This window comes from Podarcis erhardii, assembly GCF_964252035.2.
Source record: "Podarcis erhardii genome assembly, chromosome: 17".
NCBI classification, from domain to species: Eukaryota; Metazoa; Chordata; class Lepidosauria; order Squamata; family Lacertidae; genus Podarcis; species Podarcis erhardii.
Window position 1 is genome coordinate 26,892,457 of NC_138515.1, and position 11,641 is coordinate 26,904,097.

General features: G+C 50.7%; 1 protein-coding gene across 3 annotated transcripts in view; it reads right to left on the reverse strand.

The window, feature by feature from the left end:
• FAM131B (family with sequence similarity 131 member B) overlaps positions 1-8,351 on the reverse strand; it is a 52,476-nt gene extending 44,125 nt beyond the window's left edge. Inside the window, exon 1 of one of the 3 annotated variants that reach the window (XM_081845372.1) lies at positions 8,226-8,351. In XM_081845372.1, the coding sequence (XP_081701498.1) occupies positions 8,226-8,253 (28 nt within the window). In that variant the 5' untranslated portion in view covers positions 8,254-8,351. Of the gene's footprint in view, positions 1-2,669; positions 3,140-7,866; positions 7,941-8,225 lie in introns of those variants that run through there. The other 2 variants (XM_081845371.1, XM_081845373.1) reach the window with 2 other exon arrangements.
• Between the last annotated feature and the right edge of the window lie 3,290 nt (positions 8,352-11,641).

Below are 11,641 nucleotides of genomic sequence, written 5' to 3' on the forward strand. Positions count from 1 at the left end.
TTCAAGTCAGGGTTTCTGAAGATGGCTTGTTTTAAGTTATCAATAATTCTGGGTCCGGGTGACAGGGCAAGCTATGTTTAACTAAAAGCAGAAGCATCCAAACTGCTCTTGGCAGAATTGTCACCCTAGGAAGAGGCTAGGCTTATTCAGGTGTCACTAAACTATAGTACAGTGTTTCCTAAACATGGATCTCTAGCTGTTTTTGGACTACAACTCCCATCATCCCTAGCTAGCAGGACCAGTGGTCAGGGATGATGGGAACAGTAGTCAAAAACAAAAACAAAAAAACACTTGTAGACCCAAGTTTGGGAAATCCTGCTATGGTATGACATCTGAACATAGCTTCTACACACAGGAATGACAGGCCCTCCTACGTAAGATGCTAACCAAATGTTTGCTGTAAGAACTCTCAAGGCAGAGCTGGGCATATTGCTACCTCATAATGAATGTTCAGCATCTGATGTTTATTTCCATCTTATAATTGATCTCAAGAAAGCAGACAGGCTTCTAGTGCTGAGGCCATCTGTGACTGAGCCCCAGAGAAAATATTATCTTTCCTGCACACAGTCAAGAAAGAGTCTGACCCAGTAGACTCAGGAGTGCCTTGCAGACAGAATGAGACATTTTAGCTCTCCAGGTTGTATTCAACGAACTTTCACCGAGAACAGACCCCACTGAAATTAATGTACATGGCTAAATTAGGCCCATTAATTTCAGTAGGTCTACTCTGAGTAAAATGTGCTGGAATATTACCCTTCGCTCCAGCTCTGCTTCTTCCAAGCAAGGATAGAAGGAGCGAGTGATGTGCAGACTGTCCAAAATCAAATAGCAGACACTAACTGTATCTACTTGTTCATTTCTAGCTCAAATTTCCAGTCTGTGTGTGGGGAAGGGAAGAAGTTATGTATCACCGGCGCTGCATCTTTTAACATAGTGGAGACCCACACAATTTGTCATCAAGCTACTTGCAGGGTGGCACAGCAAGGGTTCAATAGCCTCCTCAAAAGCTATTTCTAAATAACTTCCAAACTATTTTTGTTAGTAGATTTCTATCCTATTTCCCCACCTCGCTGCTTTTCTGGTAAAAAGACACAGGACCCTTGCTTTTAAACAACCCCGACTAAAGCCCATATATACCACTTAGACATATTTTATTATAATGACAATCAGAGCACTTAAAAATAATTATACCCAATCACTGGAAAGGGGTCCAGAATGATATGAAGTTATGGTCTGATTTCAATAGACCTTTCATTGGAAGAAGAAATATTAAAAATGAACATTCTCCCCTGCTTTTATGGCTGCTCTGCTGGCTTTAATGTTTTGTTTTATTGTTTCTTGTTGCATGTACTACAAGAGTCTACGAAAGCCTTCAGAGACCAGAGTCTTAATTCCTACAGTACTTGAATAAAGTGAGTTCAAGACCCATGCCTTTCTACCAATACTTCCAAAGGTTTTTTTGGTTTTTTAGCAGAGGTTTAGTGGGTTAGATCCAAAGAAGCAGTTGGAGTCAGTTCCTCTCCTTTAGGAGATTCACTGATGTCCTCCTGTCTGCTCTCCTAATGAAAACAAGCTCCAGAGGATTCGGAAATCCTTTAGATTAGCTACTTAAGGGACATTTGTAGTGTTGGGTTGGAGTAACAGCAACCCACCGTGTATGACTGCAAGTACCTTCTTTGTGGAATCCAGGATCTCTGGATCCAAGCCTATATTACCTGGACAAAAGACAGAGTTTGAATTTTAACAAAAGGTATCCGCAGAGGAATTTCCCAAAATATCTGAAGTGCACCCTACCTTATTGGAAGAGCAAATAAAGTGGTAGATGTTTTGACAGAATAGAGACCAGAAAAATATTTCAAAACTTCAGCACTTTTTATTCACTTACATGCAACAAATATTAGAAGGCAATTACCAATGCAATCCATTGTCATTTGACAATACAGAACTAAGATCCATGTTGCAGGTGTTATTTCAGCACACAAAGGTGATTCTTTTTTACACACACACACACACACACACACACACACATTGAATTCATGTGCCTCATGAGATCTTCACAATACAGCGAATCACCTATAACATCCCTTCTTAACACAGTGTTACCGGTAAGTTATATGGCGGCATTTCCCAATAAAAAAAAATTATCAGCAATATTTTCTTACACATCTTGTTGCCCGGTTGACACATGCAAAGGACAGGAAAGCAAGAAAATATGAAGAAAATGAAATGGATTAGAAAAGCAATGGACCCCGTGACATGCTATGTATGTTTACTCAGTTCAGTGGGACTTATTCCCAAGTGCTCCTGGGACTGCAGCCTCAGTTAAACGAACAGGGTAGAAAGGTTCTATATTACTGTATTAACGCTTGAAGCCAGCAGATCTGTTGCTCATTATTTAGCAGGTGCCCTCTCTGTTTCTTAAACTAACCTTGTCTTTATGAACAAGCTATAATAATTATTTGATTTGCTTTCTTCTCCTTCCATCAGTTTTATAACAATGTTGTTTTCGGTTTTATTTCTATGCTACGGTTCCCATTGTCATTTTGTTTCACGTCGCTTTCGCTTATTTCATGTTCCTTTTATTAAAAAAAAAAAAAAACCTAACAGGAAAAGGAATCTGATTAATGCTGCAATCCTATGCGCACCTACCTGAACACAACAATACTTACTTTGAAGAAAACAGCACCATGTAGTACCTTGTTTTTAAGAAGATCCCCCTCACTGACACACACTAAAGCATGAAATTGGCAGTCCTGGTTATGATCAGTTTTGCTGTCCTCACATTTCACAGCCACTGTGCTTCCCAAATGATGAGACTAGTTGGAGACCGCAATGGAAGAGAACCACACCCCCACAGCAAGCTCTGAATCATATCCCATGTTACCAGGAGCCTTGTTCACATTGCTCAGAGGCTGTTAAACCCCCCAACTAGCTTGGCATTTCAAAGACGCATCAGCGGAGAGATTTATGCTCCCCCCACAGAGCTGAGAATACTAAACAGTGGCAGATTGAGCAAGGCAAGAGCATTGCAATGCGTCCTACTCTACCCAGACTCAATAACGTTGTGCAGTCAATCTGGAAGGGGGAAGGAAAGAGACAGCACAGGTGTGTACGCATGAAAACTGCAGTCAAGTCAACAACAGCACAGCCATAAACAAATTTATTCAATTAAAAAAGCCCCATCCACTTGGGAGAATTATGATCTTCAGATTGCAGGCAGAGGAGGTGAGCTCACGGCAGAGGTGAGATTTTAAGTGGGGGATTTCTCCACCGCCATCAGCCATCCATGACTGCCACTTTCTTCTACACAAATTCACAGCAGAACCCTTGTGGGAATATGCATAAACTTGATCCTCCGCAATATTGTTTGCTTCAGGCACTTGGTCCTAATTTGCCTTAAAAGTCTCCTAAACAGATAATTACGAGCAGTTGGGTTAAATGCTTGGCCAACCAAGAGTGGGTGTCACCGGGGAGGGCGCTTGTTATTTTAGGAGAATGCGTGGGTGATACGGAAAGGAAGATCATCAGATGCCATGGATTCGTATGCAAGAAAAAGAGTGCAGTACTGTATGTTTGGGGACAGATGAGACTGGTTTTGGTTTAGATTAATGGGTAATATACTTGAACTATGCCACCTTTGACTACGTGCTGAAATGCTATAAGGAAAAGGCTTCAACAGGTGTCAGGGACAGGCTGGGCACAGAGGAGTGGTAGGAGGCACCAGTTGGGGAACCACCAAAGGAAGAAGGCTCAGAGCCTGGGGAGTGGCGGTGAGACAACAATGAGTGGTCAGAGGGAGAAGACTGGGAAGAGAAGGTGTCAGAAGCTGGCACCTTTTAAGAACTCAGGAAGGGGGAACTAAAAGGTGACCTTATCAATTACTCTTAGTAAACAGAAGCATATGTTCATGTTTCATGGACTGGGTAGACTCAGAGGAATGGTGGGAGGAACCAGCTGCGGAACCACCAAGGGAAGATTAAGTGGCCAGAGGGAGAAGACTGGGAGAAGGAGGTGTTGGAAGCTGAAGAGGTATCAGGGCTTAGGGACCAGAATCAGAGGCAGAAGCTGAAGAGGAGGGAGGCCAAGAAGCAGAGATGAGTCTACCTGGTGAAGAAACCAGGGTGTCTCCCACTCCTGCTGCAACAAGCTCCCTTCCCCACTGGTCTCCCGGGTCCAGAAGAGGTATGAAGAGAGGGAGGAGCAGAGACAGGAGTGCCGGCTGAGTCTCAGATTGCTTGGGAAGCACCCGGGATAACCACAAGTCTTAGGCAGCTGTGGGAAGGCGGGGAGCTTCACTCCCCACATGGGGCAAGACCTACTGGGAAGAGCTGCTGTGCTCTTCAGGCCTGGCATAACTGAGCAGCCTTGTTTCTTCTATTACAAAGTTAACTTCACTTACTCTGTGTAATTTATTGCTCACCTGACAACAGGACAGAAAGTATATTGGGCCAGAGACAAGCAAGATTTTTGAGAGCTGAAGTTAGCATGATGAGAGTAGTTCAAAGATGGAGAACCTTCCTTCCCCCCTCAAGGACACATTCCCTCAGGGGTTATACCTCTGGGGTTGTGTGCTGCAGCTGGTGGTCAGTGGTACCAAAGCCACATGATTCGCTTTCCACATGAATCACATTAGATCTTGGGGTGCATATGGTCCCTTGAGCCACAGGCTTCCCATCTCTACCAGAGATCTAGGAGAAGATCTAGAGTCACACACAATGACTACCGTCACAGTCCTCACTGGCAATTTTGGCGAAGAATTAACTTGTTCCCCCACTCTCACATCCAGATGGTTTGCACCACAGAGATTTCCCAAGAAACAGAGCAATGCTACCATAGGAAACCATAGCTAATGGTGGCGTTCCATTCTTACCAGAAGTTCAGACTGCATCTCATTTGAGGCCTGGAGTGGCTAACTGGTGACTCTCCAGGCAATGTTGGACTCCAACTTCAATCAGTCAGCACAGCCTGGTTGCAGCCTAACATCACCTGCAGGGCCACAGGTTAGTCCAGCCTTACCCAATGAAGTGCTCTATATACCAGTAGATCTTTTTGGACTACAGCACCCATCATCCTTGACCACTGGTAATGCTGGCTGGGGCTGATGGGAACTGTTGTCCAAAACATCCAGAGGACACAAGGCTGGGGAACACTGGGTTAGCCTATATTCCAGATTTTTGTTTATACCTATGTGAATGACACCCATGGTGTTAACATTCATTCCTTTGTTTGACCACCCCCTGGCTCAAACCGGTTGTATATCATCTCCCATAAATACGTTATTTTCAGCTTAACACATTAGAATCTGAAAGACAAATAAACAAAAGCAACATACTCCCAACTGTACCCATTGGCTGCAGGATAAGGTGTGACAGAATGTCGAGGCACTGTAAAAACCTATCAGATCTATTTATCTAAAGGCAATCGTGGGATGGATGTGCACAGCATGGACAATAGCTACCAGTGCATTGTGAAAGCTCAGTCTTCAGCCTTTAAGATAGTCCTCGCCAACTTGGAGCAGTCCAGATGTTTTAGCCTACCTGCCTATCAGCCCTTCTAGACCTTTGCAAACATGGGGGAAAGCAGTACATGGGGGAAAGGGTTAGGGATACAATCCTATACACTCCTGGGGAAAAGTCCCACTGAACTCAAATGAGACATACTTCCTACTAGCCATGGGTAAGATATCACTGCAAGCATTCCTCCCTGTCACTTTTCTGCTGCAAATCACGCCCTCCCCCAATTTTCACAAGTAGTTTCAATCAGAAGCAGCAACCAGTTGACTTTAATATATGCTTGCCTTTAGTGTGTCACAGCAAAACCAGTAAAAAAATCCTATGTCAACTTGGTAGTCTGACGCCTTTAAGATGGCAACGTGGTGGGTTTTTTGGGTGTTTCTTTTGCAAAAGATGCTGCTTCATCAGGTGCATGGGCAACTTTTCAAGGGGATCCTAACATGCTAATAAGCAAGGGATCACCCAATGTGCAAGATGCTTCCTTGAGATCTGGTGGGACACCTTAAAACTAAGTCCAAAATACTTCCATCCCTACAGCTCAACGTTCTGTTATGTGGCTGTCAAAGGCATACATTTAACACTACAACAGTCATGTCACAAAATATTAAAATTTTAGAATAAAGGTCAGTCTAAGCATTTGAGTGATGGAGGCAGAAAATACCTAGGGCATGCAGCACTGGAAGCTCTCCTACGTAAGTATCACTGAAGGGAACAGAAGCTTCGCAGGACCGCTGTTGTGTTAATGAATGGCTCCTACCTAGGGCTCATAGATCAGATTTGGTTGTCTCCCGCTCTGCCACCAAAGGTTAGGGCCACCACTAAGAGCCACCAGATTCCCTACACTGGCAAAGTCATGCGATCTCACTTCCAAGGAAGGGTATAGCAGAATACCAACACTAGCACTGCTAGAAGAAAACTCTGACATTAGAGAAAAAATTAGAGTACAGCTCATTTCAAGGTACAACTCCATTTCAGCAATGCAGGACTATGTGGCACAACACACTGTATGTTGTGGAAACTCAGCAGTGGAACACCTACTTCATGCATAGAAGGTGCCCCTGGCATCTCAAGGTACGGCTGGGAAAGACCCACCTTAAACCCTGGAGAGGCACTGCCAGTCAGCCAGAAATACTGAGCTAGATAAATGATCCGACTTAGTGTAAGTCAGCTTCCTATGTTCCTATATAGCACATTTATGGGGTGAGGGTTCTCAGGTCTCTTGTGCCATACTGTGGCCACAGGTACTGTACCTATTAAGCAGGTGCCATGAATCTGGGGGAAGCAAGGCTTCCATAGCCTCCAAAAAATTGCTACCTATAATGCCCTCTTTACATCTTATTCAAGAAAGCACCAATTCCCTGCTGACGACTGCTATGCTTTCTGAAGTGTAGATATGGGGAGGAGATGTATTGGTTACTAGGAAGAAGGAAGAGATGCAGTCAGTCACTCAGGACACCTTCAAATCTCTGCCAAGCCACCAAGTTCACTGGGTGGGCAACGCAACGGGCAAGTCATGGCATTCCTGAGCATGTTTGCTTAGAAATAACAAGAGTCTGTGAAGGGACTGCCAAGTGCAGCTGCAATTGCTGCCTCTGTCTAATTTACTCTTGCGTCGTGAGGGTGAAACGGGATCTATATTGCAATGCACCACGAGACCCTGAGATCTGGCAGGGAAGGAACGTTAAACAAACGCGGAAGAGTAATTTAACTGATATGCCAAACATCGCACAGGGGGAAAGAGGCAGAGCTTTTGGGCGAAAAGCATTTCAGCGCCAGAGTCGGAAAAGCTAAATGGCAGCACCACCACTAATGGACAATGTGGGTGGGGCACAATCCACTGGGACGGCTTTCCTGGGCAATACTCATCCAACTGATTTTTCTGCACTTTCCTCCCTTTTGCACTGAGCCTTCCTGGAAGTTGTGGCACATGGGTCAAAAGCCCAGCCTGGATGCCTCTTAAGTGGTACCCAAACCCACCCTGATACACCTTGTGCCAGGAAGGGCCTTTGCAAAGACTCATCCCACAATATGTCCTTTTCGGTTTTTTAGCAATTCTTTGGAAATGCCTGAGGCTGCAGCCCGTAAACCCCGCTGGGGACCGTGGTGGGCGGGTGACATTCGATTCTAGAGGGATGCGAGGAGCTGTGTAGCAGAAGCAAGCGGGGGTGCCCTTGGCAAGGGGAGGGATCCAGTGGCTGCTCCTTCTGCTGAGGCGTGGGCAGCCACGGGGAGGGAGGGAGCGAGAGAGGGATGAGCAGCCATCACTGCAGTGATATGGAGAATCTGATAACAATAACCACGAAGGGGAGGGGAAGGGATCAGCTGGCAACCCAGGCGCTGGTGGGAAACTCACTCAAGGAGTGGTGGAATGGTCTGGCCACTGCCATTCCTTATTCTTTACCTTAAGGCTTTCTCCCTCCATCTCCACGCCAAAGGCACCTAGGCCAGCGAGCTATGGGCATTCCTGGGGGAAGACGGAGGCGGTGACTATCCTCTCTTTCTGCCTCTCCTTGTCACAGGGGAAACACACCTTGTGCCTCCTTGGGCGCCTGCCGCCAACCCCTTGGGGATGGGGGGCTCTCATCCTGGCAGCAGGTGAGAACCAGCCCAGGCTGCAAAGGGGAGACCCCGCGCTCCAGACGTGAGGCCAGCCAGCGAGACCCCCTCCCCACTCGGGCACAGGGCAGCGGCCCATTCTCCGCCCCTCCTTACCGACAGTCCTGGAGCCGATGCAACCCATCCTTCCTCCGGCCCGCGGGGCTCCCTCGTCGGGGAGGGCGCGCAGGAGCAGGTGCAGGAGGCGGCGGGGGAAGCGGCCGCCGCAGCCTGTGCGCACCGAAGCAGAAGGCGGCGGCGGGGCTGCGGAGCGGGGGCTCCGTCACGGCGAGTCCCCAGGGCGGCCCGCCGGGGGCCCCGCAGGGCTGCTCATCCCCGCGCCGAGGGGCGAAGGCGCGCGCGAGCCCGGCAGGCCGAGGCGCCCCCAGGGAGCCGCGCGAGACGCTTCCCCGACGAGCAGCCAGACCCGCCTCCTGCCGTCTCCCTCGCTCTCTCTCTGCCCGGCTCGGTGGAAGGAAGATGCTCCCGGGGCTCACGAGGGAGGGAGGGGGGGAGGCAGGCGAGGAGGGAGGAGGGCTCAGATTGGGTAAACAGCTCCGGAGCCCGGCGCGGCGCTGCCATTGGCTGAGCCGGAGCCGCGGCGGGAGGAAGGAGGGAGCGGGCGGGCGGGCGAGCGAGGAGGCAAGGCGGCAAGGAGACGCGCGCTGCTGCTGCTGCTGCTGGGGGGGGGGGGGGCTGCCTGCCTGCCAGCCAGCCAGCCAGCTAGCAGCCGGCCTGGTACACGCCCTGCCATGTCGGGGGGGGGGCAGGTGGGTGGAGAGGAGAAGCTGCAAAGCGGCGTGTTGGCACGTTCACACGAGAAAGCAGAGCGGGTCTCCGCTCTTTACCAGGGGGCCATTTTGAGGCATGCCGCCGTACGAAGCGGCACCGAGGAGCAAACGGGGCGGGTGGGTGGAGAAAGCCAGCCAGCCAGCCGGGAGGGTTCACACGGGTTGTTGCGGCTTCTCCTCCCGAGGAGGTGGTATGGCGGCCATCTGCCACGGATGCTTCACTCGAGGTTCCTGTATTGCAGGGGGTTGGACTAGAGTCACTAGACGACCCTGGAGGTCCCGTCCAACTCTACGGTTCCTGGATTCTATGGGTGGCATCGTGGCGGGGGTTCAGACGAGACGCCAGGGTCGTCGCCTCGGGTCAAGGGTCGGAGAGGGGAGTCCGGCGGGCGTCGTAATCCGCACCTGTCCAGAAGCAGAGCCGTCGCTGGTCGGCTGCGGCTGCCCAGCCTGTGCGTGCGCCCACCCGGCTCCCGGGAGAGGGCACTGCGCACAGAAGGGCAGCCGGCGGAGAGCGGCCACGACTGCAGTCGTCTTCGGCCTTCGCCGGCGAGGAAGCCCACGCCTAGCGCGAGTCGACGGACGCAGGAGGGCGCTGCAAGAGAGGAACAGCGAGGCCCGTCGGGACAGAGGGCGCGAGAGGGGTGGGCGAGGCCAGCTCCCGGGCCAGCATCGCAAGCCCCATAGCTGCAAACTCCTAGGGGCCGAGGGACCCCCACTAAAATATTGGAGCGTAGGAGTGCCCACTTGAATGAAATATTGGGGAAGTGGGTAAGCCCCGCCCCCATAATCGATCACATGGCGGGGTGCACGCGCACTATTTGAATTGCAATGCCTATCAACTAGGGGGAGGGCAGCCCTCTCAAATATTTTATCCCTCCCCCCCCCGCAGCTGACGGGCATTGCCATTCAAATAGTTGTGCGTGCATGGCACCAAACGATCGATTATGCCAGGCGGGGTTTTACCTGCCCCCCCCCCCATTATTTTATCCAAGTTGGCACTCCTGGCAAGCCCTCTTTGCCCCGGGCAGACGGCAGGTGCGCGGGGAGGGATAGCGAGCTGGGGCCGCTTTTTTTCTTTTGGTGGCGCTTTCGGGCTCTGCGGCTCTGACCCAGAAGGAGGCGCGCGCGCCGGAGCCTCCTCGCGTCCGCCGCCGGGAAGTGCAGCGGCGCCTCCGAGCGCGCACCACACCCGCAGTGGACGGCGCGGCACCCTCGCATTGTCTGCGGCGCGTGCCGGGGGGGGGGGTTCCTGCCCGTGGCAGACGGAGCGTCCGCGGGGAGGGCGTAGCGGGGCGCGAAGGAGGGGATCCCCGGCACGCGCTCGGGAGCCGGGAGCCAGCAGACCGATCTGACGGAGAGCTTGGAGGAGGGCGGCAGCCGGCCGGGACGGGGAGGGAGGAGCGAGCTACCGCCGGGACGACCTGAGCAGCTCCACGCTGTCGATCCGGTCCAAAGGTGCCCCTCCTCCGGCGACCTGATCTTCGGGGAACGCCCGGGAGACCCGCCGGCAGTCCTTATCCCTCGACGTGGGTCGTTGGTGGGTGGGGATGATGGGTCCTGGAGGCCTAATGCCAGAGAGACAGCAGCCCTGTTAGTCTCTTGCAAGGGCGGGGTGGGTGTGGCGAAAGAGGCACCCTGAAACACTGACAGATATACTGGGGCAGAGTCTTGCCTGGGCCAGAACCCACAGATGCACATGACTTCCCCACACAACGCCCTTTCACAGATCCCCCAGCAGGGCTGTGATTGCCCCAGACCATAGGAGCCAATTCCTTTGCGCGTGTCCCCCCCCCCCATACAATATTTGAGGGGGCCGCCTCCCCCCCCCCCAAGTTAATGAGCATTGCTATTCCAATGGTGCGATAGCTGGAGAGAGAGATCTGGTGAATGAAGGTCAACAAACCAAACATTGCGAAAGCTTGCAAATACAACTGTTACTGCTCTGTTAGCAGGCATGACCATGTTGAGCAATTGGACCCACAACGTTAGTGCGGACTTTGTTCTGTTTCCAATGGGATCCCCCATTGAAAGCTCCTTGCTAGGAAGAAGTGTCCTAAGCTTAACTCCTTAACATGCCCGTTTCGTTTTATTATTTTTGTTCTGAAGGTGTACACTTAAGAACGAGTGGTACAGCCCGAATACTGTTTTAATCACAGCAATGAGAACGGAACCTGTTAAGTTCCACCTCCCATTGCCAAACTGCAAAAAGCCGGGGTGGGGGCAGCACTGAATAGAGCTGTGACATAGCTTGGGGTATGTGTGGCATAGGTAGCTCAGTAGCAGAGCACATATTTGGCCAGGTCTCAGGATCAATCCAGCCAGCAACAAATCTGAGATTTTGTTGAGCCGCTGCCAGACAGGATAGACAGTCTTGGCTAGATGGACAAGTGAGTTCACCAATGTTCCTATAACACGAGCATAAGACGAGCTCTGCTGGATCAAACCAAAGGCTCATCTACTCCCGCATGCAAGCAAAACCTGAGCAAGCTTGCCACTCTTTTTCCCCAGCTCCTGCAATTCTTAGTCTTCCTCCCTCTGACACTTGAGTTGGTATACAACCATTGGGAAAAGTGCATGATCTTCGGCACAGACACATTCTCAACCCTGGGCCACAGTTCCAGCTGATGTCAGCTTTAATAATAATCAGGGACACTATTGCTGAGCAATGATTTCCTTCCTATGTTTGAGCCAGTTCAGGTGTTACCTGAAGCCATAGCCGAAATAGTGCCTGGTTTTTAA